General features: G+C 40.9%; 1 protein-coding gene across 3 annotated transcripts in view; it reads left to right on the top strand.

The window, feature by feature from the left end:
• creb5b (cAMP responsive element binding protein 5b) overlaps positions 1 to 25,002 on the top strand; it is a 182,793-nt gene that overhangs the window by 87,069 nt on the left and 70,722 nt on the right. For all 3 annotated transcript variants that reach the window (XM_072913011.1, XM_061953645.1, XM_061953638.1), the window contains exons 6-7: positions 3,268 to 3,394; positions 10,482 to 10,592. In XM_072913011.1, the coding sequence (XP_072769112.1) occupies positions 3,268 to 3,394; positions 10,482 to 10,592 (238 nt within the window). The remainder of the gene's footprint in view (positions 1 to 3,267; positions 3,395 to 10,481; positions 10,593 to 25,002) is intronic.

Raw genomic sequence — 25,002 nt, 5'->3', positions numbered from 1 at the left:
AGTGGTCTATTCTGGGTCCCGACTTTGAACAGCTAGCGCGTCATCCGTGGAAGCTGATCGGTGGTCACCTGATAACTTCTCCACGCAGGAGAGGGGGGCAGAGCAGAAAAGAAAAGAGAGACAGCAGATCAACTGGTCTAAAAAGGGTCTATTTAAAGGCCTACTGAAATGCGATTTTCTTATTTAAACGGGGATAGCAGGTCCATTCTATGTGTCATACTTGATCATTTCGCGATATTGCCATATTTTTGCTGAAAGGATTTAGTAGAGAACATTGACGATAAAGTTCGCAACTTTTGGTCGCTGATAAAAAAGCCTTGCCTGTACCGGAAGTAGCAGACGAGTAGCGTGACGTCACAGGTTGTGGAGCTCCTCACATCTGCACATTGTTCACAATCATGGCCACCAGCAGCGAGAGCGATTCGGACCGAGAAAGCGAAGATTTCCCCATTAATTTGAGCGAGGATGAAAGATTTGTGGATGAGGAAAGTGAGAGTGAAGGACTAGAGGGCAGTGGGAGCGATTCAGATAGGGAAGATGCTGTGAGAGGCGGGTGGGACCTGATATTCAGCTGGGAATGACTAAAACAGTAAATTAACACAATACATATATATACTCTATTAGCCACAACACAACCAGGCTTATATTTAATATGCCACAAATTAATCCCGCATAACAAACACCTCCCGTCTCCCGTCCATATAACCCGCCAATACAACTCAAACACCTGCACAACACACTCAATCCCACAGCCCAAAGTACCGTTCACCTCCCGAAAGTTCATACAGCACATATATTTCCCCAAAGTCCCCAAAGTTACGTACGTGACATGCACATAGCGGCACGCACGTACGGGCAAGCGATCAAATGTTTGGAAGCCGCAGCTGCATGCGTACTCACGGTACCGCGTCTGCGTATCCAACTCAAAGTCCTCCTGGTAAGAGTCTCTGTTGTCCCAGTTCTCCACAGGCCAATGGTAAAGCTTGACTGTCATCTTTCGGGAATGTAAACAATGAAACACCGGCCATGTTTGTGTTGCTGAAGTCGGCCGCAATACACCGCTTCCCACCTACAGCTTTCTTCTTTGCTGTCTCCATTGTTCATTGAACAAATTGCAAAAGATTCACCAACACAGATGTCCAGAATACTGTGGAATTTTGCGATGAAAACAGACGACTTAATAGCTGGTCACCATGCTGTCCCAAAATATTCTCTACAACCCGCTACGTCACGCGCTGACGTCATCATACCGAGACGTTTTCAGCAGGATATTTCGCGCAAAATTTAAAATTGCACTTTAGTAAACTAACCCGGCCGTATTGGCATGTGTTGCAATGTTAAGATTTCATCATGGATATATAAACTATCAGACTGCGTGGTCGGTAGTAGTTGGTTTCAGTAGGCCTTTAAAGGCTAGAGTATACAAATGAGTTTTATGATGGGACTTAAATGCTTCTACTGAGGTAGCATCTTTAACTGTAACCGCCCGGAGGGCATTCCAGAGTACCGGAGCCCGAATAGAAAACGCTCTAAAGCCAGCAGACTTTTTTGGAGCTCTGGGAATCACTAATAAGCCGGAGTTCTTTGATTTCTGGCCGAGACATATGGTACAATACAATCAGCAAGATAGGATGGAGCTAGACCGTGTAGTATTTTATACATAAGTAGTAAAACCTTAAAGTCACATCTTAAGTGCACAAGAAGCCAGTGCAGGTGAGCCAGTATAGGCGTAATATGATCAAACTTTCTTGTTCTTGTCAAAAGTCTAGCAGCCGCATTTTGTACCAACTGTACGGGGCTTTTAATGCTAGACCCGAAAATAACATGTTACATTAATCGAGACAATTCAATAAATCTCTTTAAATAAATACATCTGTTTACATTTAAAAACAGCTTTGATAACTGATAAAAAAAAAAAACGAAATAAATAAATAATTAGGTGAGATAACGCGTACTGTGCTATAAGTGAGCAAATTAAGTCTTTATTTTCTCTTACTCGTGTTGTAAACTTCCCCTGAGCTCGTTGTAAACAAATATGGCGTTGACGGTTTATGACTTTTTTACCGTTTCAAAGGAATACATGTTGTATGCTTTTTGTAAACATTCTACGAAGGGGGGGATAGGACATCACACATCAACACATCAAACCTTATCAGCCACCTGAAATGCCAGTATCCCTATGACGGTGTTTTAAAAGGCCTATGCTTGCTGCTTAAGAAGCTGCCATCAAGCCAGCGGCAAAGAAAAGTGTGTGTAAACTACAGTTAAATATGCTTTTTAAAAAACACCTTCTGCATCCCTAGTTCTTAGCGTCAACTTTTACGTGTTTTTCTCGTTAATTTACACATACTTGCCATTTTATTCCACTTTTATGTGTTATTTTGTCATAGTATTTTTAAATGTGTGGTGGGCCGATAAAACATTTGCTGTGGGTCGCAATGGGCCGCCAGGCCACACTTTGGGAACCCCTGTACTAAAGGTTTTAAGTATTGTACGTGCATACAAATGTTTTAAGATACATTTTCCCTGAGGTTATATTTCTCATCTTTTGTTGAGAAAAATTGTTGTACATCCTTGGGTAGCAGGTTCTATAGTTTGTTTTGTACATCATTTCAGCTGTTTGCAAATGCACCAAATCATTGCACTTTATTGCACGATAAAGTTTAAAACGAGCATCAGACTACTTACAAGAATGTTACTTGCACAGTATCACCACCGAGCACTTGTTGCTAGTGGCTGAGTCAGCATTCATTTAACTCCGAACTAAGACACCGATGCCTCGTTCTTTTTTCGCTCCAGTTACTACCGTGTAAATCAGTTATGGAACCGGGTTTCGGAGCCCACCTCTTCTCAAGAAGTCAATATACTGTATTTAAGAATTGACATAATTTATTATGATATAAATCCAAGGTTTTACCCTTCTCATGGGAAGTGAGTAGAAAATGATATGTTTTCTATTAGAATAACCTCTCGGTAACAGATTCCACACAAAAAAAACCTAGCAAGTTCTGCTGCATCTCACTCCACAAACATGTGGAAAACGCAACATATTGCCATGGAGTCATAAAAGAGTGGTTCGCAAGTTGCGGCATATTATTTTCATAGCATTCATTAACAAAAAAGTATATGCATTTATTTAGTATATTTTCCAATAATAATCACTATGTATTTCTTTTGCTGCAGACTTCTACTAAATCTCAGTCTTCATGATGTTACAATGTATTTATTCATTGAATTCCTGGACAATTACTTTGTGTGTCCTCATAGGCCTGTCCCTGGCTCTCTGTCCTCACTGTTGCACCTACGAAACAGACAGAGACAGCCTCTGCCAGCCTCCATGCCTGGAACACTGCCAGACCCCACCATGCCTGGCTCCTCTGCTGTATTGATGCCCGTGAGTACACAATGGAGCACAAAGCACACACTCACGGACACATATACGCAGTATTTTTTTTTTCTTTAAATTCGCATTCAGACACACACATGATGCGTTGACGCCTCCTACACTGCCTGTTAACTGCACAGAGTTGCGCCGAGGCGTTCTCTTTGTCACCGTTAAAATGACTTAGCGCAGCCTATTGAGGAAGTCGGTTCCTGTAGAAAAGAGGTGATCTATATCTGGGTGAGGGATATAGATTTTATTGAAATCAAGCCAAAAAGATTGTACATTAAGAAGGAGGGAATGATAACAAACCTGATAAGACTCCTCTGGAGATGTCTAATAATTCACTACTGTACATGGACAGAAGTCTTGGGTCATAATCATCATTATTAAGTGAGTTAGTGCTCTTGGATCTGCCTTGTTTTGTGGTGGAAAGCTATTTTCTGTTCCAAAAGTGCACAAAATAAGGTTCTAAAATACATGCTTGAATGGGTTTGGTGTGGAAAAACCTCAGGAGTCATAACCTAAACCCACTAGCAGTGTTCGGGAATAACGGCATTATATAGTAACAGCATTACTACGGAGCAGCGATGAAGAGGTGGGGACTTGCGGATAGTGCCTTCTGCGAGTGTTAAAGTTAAAGTTATAGTACCAATGATTATCACACACACACTAGGTGTGGTGAAATTTGTCCTCTGCATTTGACCCATCCCCTTGTTCAACCCCTTGGAGGTGAGGGGAGCAGTGGGCAGCAGCAGTGCCGCGCCCGGGAATCATTTTTGGTGATTGTGTGGGGACCCAGTAGAGAACATAGTCCACTAGTTGCCCCAAACACCGACCACCGAATGGCGAGCAAGGTCTGATTGACCTGGACGACACACGACAGAAGAAGAAGCATTACTTATATCTAGCAACTACTATCTAAGTATTTACAAACCCCGTTTCCATATGAGTTGGGAAATTGTGTTAGATGTAAATATAAAGGGAATACAATGATTTGCGATTCCTTTTCAACCCATATTCAGTTGAATATGCTATAAAAACAACATATTTGATGTTGAAACTGATAAACATTTTTTTTTTGTGCAAATAATCATTAACTTTAGAATTTGATGCCAGCAACACGTGACAAAGAATTTGGGAAAGGTGGCAATAAATACTGATAAAGTTGAGGAATGCTCATCAAACACTTATTTGGAACATCCCACAGGTGAACAGGCAAATTGGGAACAGGTGGGTGCCATGATTGGGTATAAAAGTAGATTCCATGAAATGCTCAGTCATTCACAAACAAGGATGGGGCGAGGGTCACCACTTTGTCAACAAATGCGTGAGCAAATTGTTGAACAGTTTAAGAAAAACCTTTCTCAACCAGCTATTGCAAGGAATTTAGGGATTTCACCATCTACGGTCCGTAATATCATCAAAGGGTTCAGAGAATCTGGAGAAATCACTGCACGTAAGCAGCTAAGCCCGTGACCTTCGATCCCTCAGGCTGTACTGCATCAACAAGCGACATCAGTGTGTAAAGGATATCACCACATGGGCTCAGGAACACTTCAGAAACCCACTGTCAGTAACTACAGTTGGTCGCTACATCTGTAAGTGCAAGTTAAAACTCTCCTATGCAAGGCGAAAACCGTTTATCAACAGCACCCAGAAACGCCGTCGGCTTTGCTGGGCCTGAGCTCATCTAAGATGGACTGATACAAAGTGGAAAAGTGTTCTGTGGTCTGACGAGTCCAAATTTCAAATTGTTTTTGGAAACTGTGGACGTCGTGTCCTCCGGACCAAAGAAGAAAAGAACCATCCGGATTGTTATAGGCGCAAAGTTGAAAAGCCAGCATGTGTGATGGTGTGGGGGTGTATTAGTGCCCAAGAAATGGGTAACTTACACATCTGTGAAGGCGCCATTGATGCTGAAAGGTACATACAGGTATTGGAGCAACATATGTTGCCATCCAAGCAACGTTACCATGGACGCCCCTGCTTATTTCAGCAAGACAAGGCCAAGCCATGTGTTACATCAACGTGGCTTCATAGTAAAAGAGTGCGGGTACTAGACTGGCCTGCCTGTAGTCCAGACCTGTCTCCCATTGAAAATGTGTGGCGCATTATGAAGCCTAAAATACCACAACGGAGACCCCCGGACTGTTGAACAACTTAAGCTGTACATCAAGCAAGAATGGGAAAGAATTCCACCTGAGAAGCTTAAAAAATGTGTCTCCTCAGTTCCCAAACGTTTACTGAGTGTTGTTAAAAGGAAAGGCCATGTAACACAGTGGTGAGCATGCCTTTTCCCAACTACTTTGGCACGTGTTGCAGCCATGAAATTCTAAGTTAATTATTATTTGCAAAAAAAAAAAAAAGTTTATGAGTTTGAACATCAAATATCTTTGTAGTGCATTCAATTGAATATGGGTTGAAAAGGATTTGCAAATCATTGTATTCCATTTATATTTACATCCAACACAATTTCCCAACTCATATGGAAACAGGGTTTGTACTTTATGTATGTTACAAAGCCATTACCGATATGTTTGATGTAACGTGGCGCGCTATTTTTGGCGTGGTTTTATGTAAACATGACAGCGTCAAAAGCATGGCAAGTTCAATGCAGGAAATATATTTTTACTGGTGAAATCAACAACCAGTACCACACTAAAATAAACTTGATATCAAATAGGAGGCAACGTCACACAGCAAACAACACACAGTATGTAAGTACAGGCACTCATACACACGCTACTACTACTATGTGTAAATAATGAACAACAAATTAATGATTGAAGTGACAAGCTTGCATTCCTGCAATACCCAGTTTGTTGACAAGAAGATAAGACAGTCATGTAAGAACATTCAATGTCTTTATTAACCAAAGGTAACACAATCCAGTCGAGGGAAGGGTACCGATTCCGGTGCTTTTACCGAATTCCGCCGGTCTCTTTGTAAAATCCAACGGGTCCATGTTACATTGCCTGCATTGCGCATTACTTTGCACTTCAGCACTTGGCGATCACTCCAGCAGCACTGACAGCGGACTCAGCCAAACTACTTCTATGTAATGTTGCAATTTTCAATGCCAACAAAGAGATTGACTCCAAAAACGCTCTCAGGTCAGGTTCCACTTTTCCAAAAATGCACTAGCTAGGTGCTAATATACTGTACATTGGCTTTAAAATGTACATGCTACTGATTGGCATTAGCGATTTTACATGGCAATTTCATCACCTCCAAATCTGCTAATGAAAACTACAATCAAATAGCTGGTGCATAATAAGTACAATACTTCATTCATTCATTCATTCATTATTTATTTATTTCAGGAATGACATAAAAAGTACAAAGTTGACAACACATAATAATATAAATTAATATGGTGCAAAAGGTAATGTATAGTATGTAATGCATGATTGTCCAGTTTTGCCTGATAACTTATTTAATCCCACCCCCAGTGATTATTCACATGAGTTTCACTGTTACTTTGTTCAAGGATTATAATACAGATGTTGTATTATAGTGGCATCACCACAGGTAACAATAATTATTACACTGTAACAATAATTTGTATCAACAATGTATGAATAATGAATATACCAACATTGGTAATAGACAAAATGCCAACAATGGTAATAGACAACATAGCAATAATGGTAATAGACAGTATTAACATTTTCTAAGGAGCAATAAAAAAATAAAAAAATAAAACGCATCATAAACTCTACACTACTGCCATCTACCCGCTTGGACTTTCAGCTGTAATTACAACTTAATGTCATGATTGCAAATAATAATATGATGATAATAAAACATAATTGAACAAGTGGACAGCAGTTACTATATTTAGATCATTGTTAAATGTTGCAATAAAAATGTGATTTTTCTGAATCAAAAACAATTACTATTTATTAACACACACAAAAGTACAGACAATTGATAGTATTCAGTACCGGTATTGATACCCAGGTACCGGAAATTGGTACCGTATCAGTTCAAATGTGAACAGCACCCATCCCTAATAAAGTGAAAATATTCAACAGAGATGCCGCTCTGCAAGAGCTAACAAACACAGCTGAGCTAATGCTGCTATGTCTGGCTCTCTCGCTGACGTCACACACCACTTGGCAACAGACAGTATTTTAAAAGGCACACATTCTGCTTTCATGAAACGTCTTTCAATCGCATATTCCAGATATTTTACGTTTTTTTTTTTTAAATTAGAAGTAACGCAATAATTACTTTCTCTAGTCATTTACTACATTTATTGAAGAGTAATTCTGTTACTAATTCTATTACTTTTTTGGCAATGTAACGAGTAACTATAAATTACTTTTTAAAAGTATTTTTCCCAACACTGCCCACTGAAAGTACAAATCCTGCAGAAAGAGTGGAAGTTATTATAGCTGCAGAAGGGGAGACCGGCCCTATATTTTCTTTCATTCTCACTTCCTGTAGATTAAATATCCAGGTGTCCCAATACTTTTGTTCATTTATTTCATGTCCTCATTGTAACACAAGACGGCCCGTGTTTATGGTACGAGGAAAAAAGAGAAACTTTCCCATGTTTATCAAATTAAGAGCTAAGCCATTTTGGGGGGAAGATTGACGGTTCAGGAAAGGGCTGCAGGTTAGGGTGATATTTTTACACAAAACACACTTAGTGCAATTAAGGCTGTGTGTCAGGTTCAAGACCACAATTCTCTGTGGGTAAAGGGGGATGGGGATCATGAATTTTGGGGGCTGGAGACGGGGGATGGGGGGGTCGTCCGCCACACCGCCAAGCAGAGTGTAGCAGCTGTGAAGTTGCAGCAGCAGCTTGCATGGGCACATGTATGCATGCATGCTCCCACACAAAGCTCCCTTCATCCTGTACACCAGGGGTGTCAAACGTATGGCCCGCGGGCCGGTTCATGTTTTATCCGGCCCGCGGGATGAGTTTGGTAAGTATAAAAATGAGCCCAAATTTTTGAATGAAAGAAACTGCTGTTTTAAATGTGTCCACTAGATGTCACAATAGCAATTCTTTATATCTTTGTAGATGATGCTACATATTAGGGCTGTGAATCTTTGGGTGTCCCACGATTCGATTCGATATCGATTCTTGGGGTCACGATTCGATTCAAAATCGATTTATTTTTTTTTTTTCAATTCAACACGATTCTTGATTCAAAAACGATTTTTCCCCGATTCAAAACGATTCTCTATTCATTCAATACATAGGATTTCAGCAGGATCTACCCCAGTCTGCAGACATGCAAGCAGAGTAGTAGATTTTTGTAAAAAGCTTTTATAATTGTAAAGGACAATGTTTTATCAACTGATTGCAATAATGTAAATTTGTTTTAACTATTAAATGAACCAAAAATATGACTTATTTTATCTTTATGAAAATATTGGACACAGTGTGTTGTCAAGCTTATGAGATGCGATGCAAGTGTAAGCCACTGTGACACTATTGTTCATTTTTTTCATTTTTTATAAATGTCTAATGATAATGTCAATGAGGGATTTTTAATCACTGCTATGTTGAAATTGTAACTAATATTGATACTGTTGTTGATAATATTCATTTTTGTTTCACTACTTTTGGTTTGTTCTGTGTCGTGTTTGTGTCTCCTCTCAATTGTTCTGTTTATTGCAGTTCTGAGTGTTGCTGGGTCGGGTTTGGTTTTGGAATTGGATTGCATAGTTATGGTATTGCTATGTATTGTTTTGTTGGATTGATTAATAAAAAAATAAAATAAAATAATAATAATAATAAAACAAAACAAAACAAAAAAATCGATTTTAAAAAATGAGAATCGATTATGAATCGCACAACGTGAGAATCGCGATTCGAATTCGAATCGATTTTTACCACACCCCTACTACATATGTAAAAAATAAAATAAACCACATGATATTAGTGCACCAGTCGAGGAAAATTAGCAAACTAAATGATAAATGGGTTATACTTGTATAGTGCTTTTCTACCTTCAAGGTACTCAAAGCACTTTGACAGTATTTCCACATTCACCCATTCACACACACATTCACACACTGATGGCGGGAGCTGCCATGCAAGGCGCTAACCAGCAGCCATCAGGAGCAAGGGGTGAAGTGTCTTGCCCAAGGACACAACGGACGTGACTAGGATGGTAGAAGGTGGGGATTGAACCCCAGTAACCAGCAACCCTCCGATTACTGGCACGGCCACTCTACCAACTTTGCCACGCCGTCCCCTACATAAATAACATCCTGTAATTTGATTTTGATATTATTTTTTTATCTTGATATATTGAAAATTAGCACCAATGAGTTGGCTGATGAACATTATCACATCATTAATTCAGAAAGTATAAATAACGCCAAATAAAGATAGAATACTATTAACCGCAACATGTAAGTGTAAAAAAAAAACCCACAACAACATTATGATTTGTACATTTTCAGAATGTGCTTGTTTTATTTTTAAACAAAGAAAACAATCTGAAGTTGTCTTTATTTTTAAGTTATCGTGCCGTGATTTTACCAGTCCGGCCCACTTGGGCGTAGATTTTCCTCCATGTGGCCCCCGATCTAAACTGAGTTTGACACCGCTGCTGTACACTCGCATCATGCCACTGACCTCTCACCCCTGTCACCTGATCAGCTGATTTCAACACGTACGACCACGCTGACCAGCGTCACTCGTTGGCAGGTGGTTCCCACGAGTGCACGAATCCGACGGATTCTTCATGTTTGCATATGTCCGCGCAATTTCCGAGCACATTCTGCAACCAGAGGGGCCCGCAGTTTGATGCGTGAGTGCGACTGACAATCGCCACGCAACTATCAGAAACACACACACGCATTACACACACACACACACACACACCTCTGTTTCACCAGCTTCCTGTGTTAAGACTCTCCATACCGGCTTCCTCTTTGGGGTCAGCTCCTGTTATCATCACACAAAGCCGTGCGCAGGGCGGCCTGTCGTGTGAAATCACACTCTCATGCTCTCTCGTCTCACCCGTCCTGCCTCTGGAGTTTTTTTTTCGTCTTCGTTCTGGCTAAATATTCTGGATTCATTGAGTCACTTGGCCTTTTACAACTGTTGCCGTTGTTGTGTTGTCAGATGGAGAGACAAATGTCAATGGCTGCCAACATGATGGGTATGCAAGGTCCCGCCCACAGCAGCGTCTGTTCCTCCGCGCACATTCCCTCCATGCACTCAGAAGCCAAACTGGTGAGTATATGCGTACGTACACATTTATGAACGCACAAAGTTAAAGTGTCGCAGCTTTCTTTTCCACTGCGCTCTGCCAGCACGGCCCCGTGCTCTTAAGCCTGTGTGGATTTCATCATTTGGTGTGTAATCAAAGCTTGCCAGTGCAGCACTGGGGACTGGAATAAAGGACTCTTTATGAAGTTGTGGCCCAGCTGCCCACTGATGTATATCTTAATGTACAGAACATGTTCTATAGGTCCTGCAACTTGTTAGCGCTAGTTTAGCGCAAGCAGGGAAAATTCAAATGATGTCATCCTCCACAAAGGGTGCAGTTAAGGCAGTGGGAAATAAAATAGAGTTAGAAAGTTCTCCAGAATTCATTTGCAAACATAAACTGCTGCAACAATAACAACCTGTCTACAGTTTCACCCCCCCAGCGGTTTTATTATATTTTCTCAAGGGATAACACTATAGAAATACAATTTGGATTTACAAACCCCGTTTCCATATGAGTTGAGAAATTGTGTTAGATGTAAATATAAACGGAATACAATGATTTGCAAATCCTTTTCAACCCATATTCAATTGAATGCAGTACAAAGACAAGATATTTGATGTTCAAACTCATAAACTTTTTTTTTTTTTTTGCAAATAATAATTAACTTAGAATTTCATGGCTGCAACACGTGCCAAAGTAGTTGGGAAAGGGCATGTTCACCACTGTGTTACATGGCCTTTCCTTTTAACAACACTCAGCAAACGTTTGGGAACTGAGGAGACACATTTTTTTAAGCTTCTCAGGTGGAATTCTTTCCCATTCTTGCTTGATGTACAGCTTAAGTTGTTCAACAGTCCGGGGGTCTCCGTTGTGGTATTTTAGGCTTCATAATGCGCCACACATTTTCAATGGGAGACAGGTCTGGACTACAGGCAGGCCAGTCTAGTACCCGCACTCTTTTACTATGAAGCCACGTTGATGTAACACGTGGCTTGGCATTGTCTTGCTGAAATAAGCAGGGGCGTCCATGATAACGTTGCTTGGATGGCAACATATGTTGCTCCAAAACCTGTATGTACCTTTCAGCATTAATGGCGCTTTCACAGATGTGTAAGTTACCCATGTCTTGGGCACTAATACACCCCCATACCATCACAGATGCTGGCTTTTCAACTTTGCGCCTATAACAATCCGGATGGTTCTTTTCCTCTTTGGTCCAGAGGACATGACGTCCACAGTTTCCAAAAACAATTTGAAATGTGGACTTGTCAGACCACAGAACACTTTTCCACTTTGTATCAGTCCATCTTAGATGAGCTCAGGCCCAGCGAAGCCGACGGCGTTTCTGGGTGTTGTTGATAAACGGTTTTCGCCTTGCATAGGAGAGTTTTAACTTGCACTTACAGATGTAGCGACCAACTGTAGTTACTGACAGTGGGTTTCTGAAGTGTTCCTGAACCCATGTAGTGATATCCTTTACACACTGATGTCGCTTGTGGATGCAGTACAGCCTGAGGGATCGAAGGTCACGGGCTTAGCTGCTTACGTGCAGTGATTTCTCCAGATTCTCTGAACCCTTTGATGATATTACGGACCGTAGATGGTGAAATCCCTAAATTCCTTGCAATAGCTGGTTGAGAAAGGTTTTTATTAAACTGTTCAACAATTTGCTCACGCATTTGTTGACAAAGTGGTGACCCTCGCCCCATTCTTGTTTGTGAATGACTGAGCATTTCTTGGAATCTACTTTTATACCCAATCATGGCACCCACCTGTTCCCACTTTGCCTGTTCACCTGTGGTATGTTCCAAATAAGTGTTTGATGAGCATTCCTCAACTTTATCAGAATTTATTGCCACCTTTCCCAACTTCTTTGTCACGTGTTGCTGGCATCAAATTCTAAAGTTAATGATTATTTGCAAAAAAAAAAAAAGTTTATCAGTTTGAACATCAAATATGTTGTCTTTGTAGCATATTCAACCGAATATGGGTTGAAAATTATTTGCAAATCATTGTAGTCCGTTTATATTTACATCTAACACAATTTCCCAACTCATATGGAAACGGGGTTTGTACATACAGTATGTGTTACTCTACAGTTTAGACACTGACTACCCTCAAGTATATCCATGTTTCATGTCTATAGCGCTGCAACTTGAGAAGATATATAAAATGTGAGATACTGTGATGAATTTGAAATAGTGTCACATTAGGTGCTATGACATGATTATGACGATGTGGGAACATTCATCATCATCCAACATTTCGTTCAAAGTCACTGACAATGAAAAATGGGAAGTTCTCCATAGCAAATGTCCCAACTTCGGAAAGATAATAATGTAATGGAAAGTTTTTGCTACCCTTCATGTTTGGAGACACTCGCTGATGGAGAGAAGCATCATGTGGACGTAGCGAAGGAGAGAGAGGAGTAGTAGAGGTCATTAGAAGAGTTATTGCTCTGATAGAGGAGCGCGGGAGCATTCCCAGGGCATTTAATTCTCCCTCTTCCTCCTGCTCTCTCAAGATTGATCGTCTTTGTGGTCTTTTGAATCTCCTCAACGGTTCCTATGGTAACATGCCGAGGTAACACAATATTGGTGTATTAGGCTTATCTCTCCTCTGGCCGTCATCCAGACACATCTTAGTCGTTTTTGTGCTCCTCCTATCTTTGTAATTGAATTGTAAATGCTCCATTGGGCCTTCCATAAACATATGCAGTCACTAAGTGGCTACAGGCCACGGGTTTAGTCGGCCGTCCAGACGCGAGGCACAAAAAGCAAACACGGCTCAATCCAGATTCTCTTCCCTGATGTTGGCACACAACTGATGGACTTCCACGATTAGACAGATAGCATTGGGGGCAATTGTGTTATCAAGGGTGCCATCTTAAGTGTGTGTTTCATAAGCAAAGAAGGAGTCTGAATTCCATAATCACCGCGCCGGGGCCGGGTCGATAAATACGGCTTCGCTATCGTATAACTGGGCCATGATCAGGCCCATGTGTCCCTCGCGACGTTCCCGATCCGGCTCTAATCGCATTACCCCGACCATGTTGACGTTCCGCCAATGGGAAATCTCCACACTGTAACCCCACACCCCTGAGGCACGGACCCGGGTGCACTCTCTCTTACCAAAAGTTTACATTATTACAGCGGGGAAGGGGATTGAGTGGGACTTTGATGGACGTGAGGGAACCAGATAGACACGGAGTTGAAAAGTGAGAGACATTGATATTCCTGGTCACCAAACACAGGGAAATTGGTGTAATTCACGACTTGAAAGGACCCGTTTCCTGTGCCGTGCTGCTTTTGTGCTTGTCTGATATTTTTGCGGTGACAGGAGGCCCCTATGCTTGCTAACCCGTCCCAGTCGGAGAAAGCACATTGTAGGGCCAGAGCTCGGGCTTAATGAAGGCTAATTGATTTTGTGGTGGGCCGGAGCAGCAGGGAGGTCTGTCTCTGGTGTAAATAGTTAATGAGCCGAAGGACTGCTGTGCCCCCTTGGGGACTCATATCTTGCTCTAAGCTCTCTGTTTGTGCTCCGTGGACCCCAGACTATATCTTTGCATCGGTGTCCATCTTTGTTCTCGCCTATCGCCCTTTTTAGCGTTTAAGTGGTACTGCAAAGCCCCACGGTGTCATAGGGGACTTGTATGTTTTCTGTCTTTGCTTTTAGTTGTCTGGGAGGGTCTGCTGCGACTGGAGTGTTTTATTAGGTTTGGTACAAGAGATTTTTGTGTGAAGCACTGGGTGATCGTGGTGCCGGGTGTGGTTGTGTCCTGTTCTGTTGTGGTGCAGGGAACAGAACGGTGCGTGTTGTGGGCTGGAGGTTGTGGGATAGTTGACCCTCGTAGTGTGAAGGAAACAGAGACGAGGCCAAGTTCCACAGCGGGCCGGCCAATGCATTACATCACTGCTCGGAGCCGGCTCTCCGCAGGGCTTTGTGAGCATTACACACATATACACACTCACACAGGGCTCTGTTTCATCATCTCTGTACAGTGACAAACACACACATGGACAGTCAGCCAGGTAAATGTGCACACTCACACACACACACACTCACATGTGCTCTTGGTCTAAACAACATATGCGAGTGCAACATGACTCAGCTCATGTCCGTGGGCCCGTTTCCAGAGTGGGTGACATTGTTTTTTGTGCTCTTTTCAAATGAGCTCTCTGCTCGCCTGCCAATTTCAGACAGCCAAGTCTTTTTTATGTTTTGGTGCCGGCGCATAAAAATGTGTTATTTATTAGCATGCAATTAAATATTGTTTACATTGTTACTAAGGACAATAAATGTGTCACTAAGCATGAGGCTAGGTGCTGAGTGCTAAATGAGGTAAACAATACTATATGTTGCTCCGCTGCAGAGCTCTTGGCTGTGGAGCTGGCACACGATGGGTGGATGACATAATTCTTGGCATGTTCTAAATGTGCTCCTTTTTTACTTAGCGGAAAGTTAAAAAAAACGGTGTGTCTCTTAAAGAGATATTTCATAGTACACAGGAGGACCCATAATCAAAGGGTTTCTAATAGGCTAAAGTAGCCTTCAAAGGTACTTGGTTTAATAGACATAAAGGCGACTAAAGATCAAGTTGTACACTAGTAATGAGTATAAAGCATTTCATGAGTTTAATGAGTATAAAATGTTGGTAACACTTTAGTATGGGGAACATTAGAAACTAGGGATGTCCGATAATGGCTTTTTGCCGATTTCCGATATTCCGATATTGTCCAACTCTTTAAAGGGGAACTTTATCACCAGACCTATGTAAGCATCAATATATACTTTGATGTTGCAGAAAAAAGACCATATATTTTTTTAACCGATTTCCGAACTCTAAATGGGTGAATTTTGGCGAATTAAACGCCTTTCTATTATTCGCTCTCGGAGCGATGACGTCACAACGGAAGCAATCCGCCATTTTCTCAAACACATTACAAACACCGAGTCAAATCAGCTGTTATTTTCCGTTTTTTCGACTGTTTTCCGTACCTTGGAGACATCATGCCTCGTCGGTGTGTTGTCGGAGGGTATAACAACACGAACAGAGACGGATTCAAGTTGCACCAGTGGCCCAAAGATGCGAAAGTGGCAAGAAATTGGACGTTTGTTCCGCACACTTTACCGACGAAAGCTATGCTACGACAGAGATGGCAAGAATGTGTGGATATCCTGCGACACTCAAAGCAGATGCATTTCCAACTGGACTGGACAGATCAGCTTTCAAGAAAAGAGAGCGGATGAGGGTATGTCTACAAAATATATTAATTGATGAAAACTGGGCTGTCTGCACTCTCAAAGTGCATGTTGTTGCCAAATGTATTTCATATTCTGTAAACCTAGTTCATAGTTGTTAGCTTCCTTTAATGCCAAACAAACACATACCAATCGTTGGTTAGAAGGCGATCGCCGAATTCGTCCTCGCTTTCTCCCGTGTCGCTGGCTGTCGTGTCGTTTCCGTCGGTTTCGTTTGCATACGGTTCAAACCGATATGGCTCAATAGCTTCAGTTTCTTCTTCAATTTCGTTTTCGCTACCTGCCTCCACACTACAACCATCCGTTTCAATACATGCGTAATTGGTTGAATCGCTTAAGCCACTGAAATCCGAGTCTGAATCCAAGCTAATGTCGCTTTCCCTTGCTGTTCTATCAGCCATGTTTGTTTGTATTGGCATCACTATGTGACGTCACAGGAAAATGGACGGGTGTATATAACGATGGTTAAAATCAGGCACTTTGAAGCTTTTTTTAGGGATATTGCGTGATGGGTAAAATTTTGAAAAAAACTTCGAAAAATAAAATAAGCCACTGGGAACTGATTTTTAATGGTTTTAACCCTTCTGAAATTGTGATAATGTTCCCCTTTAATTACCGATACCGATATCAACCGATACCGATATCAACCGATATATACAGTCGTGGAATTAACACATTATTATGCCTAATTTGGACAACCAGGTATGGTGAAGATAAGGTACTTCTAAAAAAGATTGATAAAATAAAATAAGATAAATAAATCAAAAACATTTTCTTGAATAAAAAAGAAAGTAAAACAATATAAAAACAGTTACATAGAAACTAGTAATGAATGAAAATGAGTAAAATTAACTGTTAAAGGTTAGTACTATTAGTGGACCAGCAGCACGCACAATCATGTGTGCTTACGGACTGTATCCCTTGCAGACTGTATTGAGGTGGGATGGAGTATCTTGGCAAAGAACACACATTTGAGAGGAATAGGTCCCCTTGCTCACACTGGTGAATGAATGATGAATGAATGATAGGTGGTGGTCGGAGGGGCCGTAGGCGCAAACTGGGAGCCACACTTCCGTCAGTCCACCCCAGGGCAGCTGTGGCTACAAATGTAGCTTACCACCACCAGGTGTGAATGAATGATGGGTTCCCACTTCTCTGTGAGCGCTTTGAGTATCTAATAATAGAAAAGCGCGATATAAAATCTAATCCATTATTATTATTATATATATTGATATATAATGTAGGAACCAGAATATTAATAACAGAAAGAAACAACCCTTTTGTGTGAATGAGTGTAAATGGGGGAGGGAGGTTTTTTTGGTTGGTGCACTAATTGTAAGTGTATATTGTGTTTTTTATGTTGATTTAATAAAAAATAAAAAATAAATAAAATAAAATAAAAACGCAGGCCGATTATCGGACATCTCTATAAGAAACCATTAATTAGTTGCTTATTAACATGCAAATTAGTAACATATTGGCTCTTAATTAGTCATTATTAAGTACTTATTAAGTACTAATTAAGTATTTATTAATGCCTTATTCTGCATGGCCTTATTATACAACCAGTAAGCCATTAACTAAGAGTCTTCCCTAACCCTAACCCTAACCCCAACCCTAACCCTGACCCTGACCCTAACCCTTACCCTAACCCTATGTTAATAACCAACTAATTAATGGTTCATATGTTCCCCGTACTAAAGTGTTACCAAAATGTTTTATACTACAGCAATTTGTTTTTAAATTAGCGTGTTATGAAGGAATTTATTTTGAGCTGAACCAAAAAATTATTATTGTCGTAAGGAGTAGTGCACACACACAATAGAAATAGAAGTCCAGGTTTTGTAAGCAACATCTGTATGAATGACAGCATTGTCAGGGCGTGATGTCATCGAAGAGGGACGGTGAGCTAAGAGCACAGCTGAATCTGCAGGCGGAGTATGTGTACTGTATATGTTTGCATCAGTGTGTGTGTGTGTGTGTGTGTGTGTGTTTGTGCACGTGGTAGCAAATGACGCACTCTCATTCCATTGGCAGCATTGTCCTTGGAAGTCCAAACCCATTTGTGGATTAACTGGACGACAACAAACCAAGAATTAGCTTGGAATCATCGATACAGAACGGTCACGCGTAAGCAAGCACATCTTGCTTTTAAACCTCAAACGAACATGAAAGCCTGACATGGGACACGTGCCAACATGTGCTGCCATACAGACGCAGATGATGAATGTACTATTGTCTCTTTCACCAATGAGGTGAGGAGGCTGCGAGTGGGGCGCAGAACTCAAGAGCTGGAGTTTATCAGTGTTGGAGTCAGACCAAGGGGCCCCTGTTCACACTGCTCTCACTGTGTTGTTGTTTTTTTTTTACCTGACCCACAGACACACTGTCTCAAAGACTTGTCAAAGATAAATTGACATGCGGTACTGTGTTGTGTTTATGATGAGGGGCCACTCGTTGAATATATCTTGGTAACAATAGGCACAACCTGCCTCTCTCTACAGTAAGGAACCTTAAGGGAAGACACTGAAAATATAAAAAAAAAGATAAACACTGTGAACAAAAACTTAAAATGACATGTCAAAAATAGGCAAGTGTGAGTTTTAAATTGAGATATACATTGTTTTGGGGGCTCATTTCCAGGGAAAGGACCACGGGTGCCGAACATCACTATTATTCTTATTTTGTATATTCCTAAAAATCTGCTGTTTTTATGGACCTACTGCAAAAAGATACTCAAATATTATCTATATGGAGTGGCAAGCCATGCGTTTCCCACCTAGGCCTTCAGTGATGTCCAACTTCAATGATTACCTCTCAAAATACCATCATTTATGTCACCACATAACCATTGCTGGAGAAATACTGTACAGAAACACAATTACGCACTATTGGGCATTGAATCACCTCAACAGGTTATTTTCTGGCGCATTTAAAAATCAATAAACACGCAGCAGCAATTAAAACATATCTTGTGTGGTACTGTCAAAATTTAAATCGCAAAAAACATATAAAGCGTGAAAAAATAAATAAATATTTGAACTCAGAATTTGTAGCACCCATTTGACGCTGTTTAACCCATCGTAGTCTGTTGATTCGAGTGGAAATGGCGGGCACACCCTTGTCTATATGAAAGAGTTCAGGTGTTTTTTAGGAATCTGCTGTTTGACTTATCCAAGGTTTTTGAACTGAATTGGAGCCGCCAGTTGAATAGCTATGTCCTGAGGTTGCCATTGCATGTCTCCCCTTTGTCATCACTGCTATCCTTCTTTGGTAGCATCAAAACACAAAACTTCCAGAGAAAAAACAAAACACATTAAATCTGCAAACAGTGTTGAACGGGCCCTCACACACGTGTGCAACTCGGGGTAAATGAGAGTCAGCGGGAACGCATCCTTTATAATGCCCCGACTCTTCATCAAAAAATTCAGGAAGAGCATCTGGAAGGAAGAAGTGACTGTTAAAATTTTCAACCATAAGGGGGTGATATTATTATTATTAATATAAAGTGTTGATGGCAAGGAGCAGGCTCCTCCCAACCACGAATGAGTACGAACAGGTTCTGACTCATCCAGAACTTCAAGGTGTCAGCATCATCGTTTGTACCAATTATGATCAAGATATGAAGTTGTGGAGCCGAGTTACAAATGTTGAAAGTTGTGTGGCGAACCATCAGATCAAAGTTTGGCGCCATGCCATGCCCACATCCTAAGGCGTAGACAATATACCTTAAAATTGTATCATCGCTCATCTGTTTAGTATCTGCCATTTTAACCACTGCTCATTTGGTCAAAGTCCTTAGGAGGAGATCGTTAAAGTACGACCCCTGTTTTAGGCCTAATAATGACAGACAGAAACCAACATTGCTGGATTCCTTTTTGTTTTCAAATGTGGGTTCTTGAGACTTTCACGTGTGTCCTGTCATGATAGACTTATCCAGCGATTTCTGTGACGATAAGTGAAACTGGTAACTGGGGCTAATTTTGTCAAATTTTAAAGGGGGCACTACAGAGTCAATTTTGAAATTTCATGTTTGGGACCCTGAAAGTATAACATTTTTCGCTTGCAAAAATTGGTGAGTTTTCATGAATGTTAAGGACCTCAAAGATGCGATAGAAGTGGGAAAATAATAAACAATTCCAATAGGGCCTTCAAAGCTTTTACTGCTTAGGGCCCAAATTACTGGAGATGCTCACGGGGCTAAAGTTGAAAGACAGTATTTGAGGCATATTTTTCCATAATTGTCCAACTTTAGCATTCAACTAAGGTTCAGCTCGGTAAAGAGATTTTAATAATAATGTTCTTGACCTTTTGATGGATGCTTTAGCTAGGGCAGTGGTTCTTAACCTTGTTGGAGGTACCGAACCCCACCAGTTTCATATGCGCATTCACCAAACCCTTCTATAGTGAAAAAATAATAATAATAATTTTTTCAAAATTCAAGACAAAGTTACATTATATGTTTTTGGTAACACTTTAGTATGGGGAACATATTCTAAGTAACAAAGACTTAATTTAGAGTTATTTGGTTAGGGTTAGGGTTGGAGGGTTAGGGCTAGGGTTAGAGGGTTAGGGTTATAATAAGGCCATGCCGAATAAGGCATTAATAAGTACTTAATAATGACTAGTTAAGAGCCAATATGTTACTAATTTGCATGTTAATAAGCAACTAATTAATGGTGAATATGTTCCCCATACTAAAGTGTTACCATGTTTTTTTACTGGTGCACAAAATGAACCGTGCATGAACATCACCTTGTTCAAACAACAAAACCAACACAGTGCATAAACTCACAACAAAATACACACCTGCAAATCAGTGTGACTTCTGCTGTTGCCGTTTCTGTAATACGCAGATAGGGAGAAGTTTTTATTTACACGATGAGTCGGGTGTGTCTTGACCTCCGCCGAACCCCTGAGCCCGACTCACCGAACCCCTAGGGTTCGATCGAACCCAGGTTAAGAACCACTGAGCTAGGGTCATGCAAGGGTTGGTGCGTGGATGGGGGTGACAGTTTTGTAGCAAAGTATTGCAGTTGTTTATCTTTGGATGACTCTATGTTGTTTTTTGCTGTGCCGATGCAAAGCCCATTTGGTCATGGTTCAGAGCCTATCAATGGGACGGAATCCGACACAGCCAATCCTGCATAAATCAGCTGCCATCACGCCATGGCCGACTGTCCACTAGCCTCCACCTTCCGACAGTCAACGAGCAACACACGGCATACACTGACGATAGAATGAGTTATTCCCTAGACTCCACAGTAAACCCTCCGACACCAGAGAGTTGATTGGATTAAGATTGTTTGGACAGAGATTTCACTCTGATTATGTTTAGTCAATATTGACTAATTTGATCAATATCTATGTTCCTTGTTTTTCTCCAATAGCTTGGCAAAGAACAACAATTGAATTCAATAAACTGCTCACTTTTGTGTTCCTTTTCTTTGGAAAGAGAATAGATTGCTTCGCTGTCATTTTGCCCTGTCGGAGATCTAGAGAAATGTTATGCCCTTGAAGGGTTTCAGGGAACTCTTTCCACTGCATGGTACCTAGTCCACAGATCTACTTGTTACAATTTCATTTCCAGGTTCTACCATTAGATGTACGTTATATTACCTGCTCAGCCAAGGTTCTAAGTGAGCTGACTGATGTGCTCTCATTGGTCCATCACATGTGTCAACCAAAACCACATCAAAGAAAAAGACAGGCATGCTGTTGTCAGAACGTACAGTACTCACACTACGTCAATCTTACCCCGGATTTGCACTTAATCCGAAACGGCCACCAAGGCAGGGCGCCGTCATCTGCCGTCTGGCAATGCCCACCGCCGTTCTTTTGCAGCTTCGTCGTGCAGCGAAATAGTGCTGGCTTTTACGAGATCACGCGAATCCGTGCGTAATCACGTGTTAAGGGAAGTTGAAATAAAGCGAACCACAAAAGGTTTATTCTCTCCTTCCAGAGGAGCAGAAGCGAATAAACTCGGTCCTGCCAATAACAATAGGTGCTGAGAAGCAACACCAACAACAGTTTTGCCTTGAAAAACCACTTGATTTCTTGCAGCAAGCAACAATATAACAGTAACATCCTCCCTGGCGAGCCTCTCACACAATCAGTCCTGTGCTTTCCCGGTCCCCATATCAGCTGATAGTTGACACAGGCCCCCATATCCCCATTTAGCTGCCCGGGCTATGCCTGTACATTATCCTTTAATTTTGGACTTCCAGAATCAGCATGTCCTCATCCATTTGAGATTAAATTAAGTTGACTTCATGTCTGTCGCCGTCCATTGGGACTTTTCAAAGTGAAAATGCGATTCGCCTTGACGACAGAGTATTTTAGTTTGAAAACAAACTGGATAATATATTTTGTGTTTGTTTATAACTTCCTATCCAACACTAACAGATTTTAGGACAATTTAACAGATTTGTTGCGGCGTCCGGCAAAAATAAAAGCATTGTGTATATTTGGTGCTGGAATGCAAAACGTCAATGGCATGTTGGTGACGTTCCGCAGGCGGTGGAAACGGAAACATTGACTTGGAAAAAAATATATAAATAGTTTGTTGCCGTGCATGTGCCATTCCGCGGCCCTTTCACATCCAGTGGGAATCCGAGGTTATTACCGTGCCTGGGTCCACTTAACATCTAAAGAATGGTACGTTTGAGCTGACGTGAGCGCACTGAGGCATACTTCCTTTCTTTTGGCACGATTGAAGGCCTTGCAAACTTGGGCAGTCATAGAAAGACTGCAATGCTGCCACTCCATTGCCACACATTGACGTTTAGGATGGTTGTCCAAGGCGTTTCTCAAACTGCCTTGAACTGTGTCCCAGCAATGGTGGAAAGCTATTTTTCCACACGTTTTGAACATGGCGCCAACACAGATTGGTACGATAGTACCACGGATCTCCCCGAAAGGCGGCGGAGTCCTCCACCTTCTACTCTGCATCAACCGCAGTGCCTCCGTGTAACTCCTTGATTTGTCCTTAACGCTTCAGTGTTTAACTCCGCCACCTCCGTGAAGTTAGCACGTGCACGTCATGAAGGTCTGAGAGGTAAATGTGACTGGTGCATTATGGCGGTGTAAACACAGTATTATCACGGAACTTGCGTTGCAAATACAGAAGCTGGCGTTCTTTACACGGCGGAATGTATTTTAAACACGCCTCATTTCAAACTGCCACAAAAAAACTGAACACGTTTAATGTTTTTGTCAGGTCCACGCGGTTCATCGGGTTCAAGACGAATAAGTGACGGGTTTTTGTTTGGTGTTAACTAGGGGTGTGGGAAAAAATCGGTTCGAATTCGAATCGCGATTCTCACGTTGTGCGATTTAGAATCGATTCTCATTTAAAAAAAAAATATATTTTTATTTTTTTATTTATTTAAAAAAAAAAAAAAAAAAAAAAGAAAAAAAAAAATATATATATACATATATATATATAAAAAAAAAAGATATATATATATATATATGTATATATATATATATATATATATATATATATATATATATATTTTTTTTTTTTTTTTCAATTAATCAATCCAACAAAACAATACACAGCAATACCATAACAATGCAATCCAATTCCAAAACCAAACCCGACCCAGCAACACTCAGAACTGCAATAAACAGAGCAATTGAGAGGAGACACAAACACGACACAGAACAAACCAAAAGTAGTGAAACAAAAATGAATATTATCAACAACAGTATCAATATTAGTTACAATTTCAACATAGCAGTAATTAAAAATCCCTCATTGACATTATCATTAGACATTTATAAAAAATAAAACAATTTAACAATAGTGTCACAGTGGCTTACACTTGCATCGCATCTCATAAGCTTCACAACACACTGTGTCCAATATTTTCACAAAGATAAAATAAGTCATATTTTTGGTTCATTTAATAGTTAAACAAATTTACATTATTGCAATCAGTTGATAAAACATTGTCCTTTACAATTCTAAACGCTTTTTACAAAAATCTACGACTCTGCTTGTATGTCAGCAGACTGGGGTAGATCCTGCTGAAATCCTATGTATTGAATGAATCGAGAATCGTGTTGAATTGAAAAAAAAAAAATCGATTTTGAATCGAATCGTGACCCCAAGAATCGATATTGAATCGAATCGTGGGACACCCAAAGATTCACAGCCATAGTGTTAACACAGTTTTTGGCGCTGCACGGCGAATTCCCGAACATTAACCACCATTGAAACCGGCGATGTGTGATCCCCCTTTAATAATAGCCGACAGATAAAAATGATAAAGACTCAAAATGATCCAAAAGTAACAGCAAATCGTGTTATTTCGATAGCCCCTCTGCAAGGGATTAATGTCAGCGTCAATCTTGCACAAAACTACACTACTGCCAATACAGAACACATTCTCAACTGTCTATGCGACGTCAAGGCTTGGTTAGCCCAGAATTTTTTAATAATGAATGAGGGAAAAACGGAAATTTTAGTTTTTGGTCCGGCCCTCACTGACTTGGGACCATTGCAAAATTATGTGCGTCCCAAAGTCACCAGCCTTGGCGTCACTATGGACAGCGATTTTAAACTTGACAAACAAGTCAATAGCGTTTTAAAATCATGTTTTTATCATCTTCATCTTTTAGCAAAGGTAAAACTGTTTTTATCTTTTAACCTTTTTGAACAAGTCGTGCATGCTTTTATTTCAAGTCGCCTGGACTACTGCAATGCACTTTATGCTGGCATTAGCCAAAAAGCTCTCTCCCGGTTGCAGTTAGTCCAGAACGCGGCAGCACGACTTTTAACAGGGGCCGGGAGACGCCAGCATATAACCCCAATCCTTGAGAGTTTGCACTGGCTCCCTGTTCATTTTAGAATTGATTTTAAAACCTTGCTGTTTGTTTTTAAAGCTTTACATGGACTGGAACCTCATCCAAACTTACAATCCTGCGCGCGCTCTGAGGTCCGAGAGCCAGCTCCAACTCGTGGTGCCCAAGACGAGACTTAAAACCAGGGGAGACAGGGCCTTCTCTGTGGTCGGCCCTAAGCTCTGGAACACTCTGCCCCTCCATGTTCGAACTGCTCCCACAGTGGAGTGTTTTAAGTCTCGTCTTAAGACCCACTTTTATTCTCTGGCTTTTAACACTACGTGAGTTGTGTGGTCCTCTGTTGTCCTCTGTGTTTTT

Source organism: Nerophis lumbriciformis, linkage group LG04 (genome assembly GCF_033978685.3).
Source record: "Nerophis lumbriciformis linkage group LG04, RoL_Nlum_v2.1, whole genome shotgun sequence".
In the NCBI taxonomy this organism is placed as follows: Eukaryota; Metazoa; Chordata; class Actinopteri; order Syngnathiformes; family Syngnathidae; genus Nerophis; species Nerophis lumbriciformis.
The sequence above is the reverse complement of the archived record's forward strand: the minus strand, read 5'-3'. Positions and strand labels throughout refer to the sequence as shown.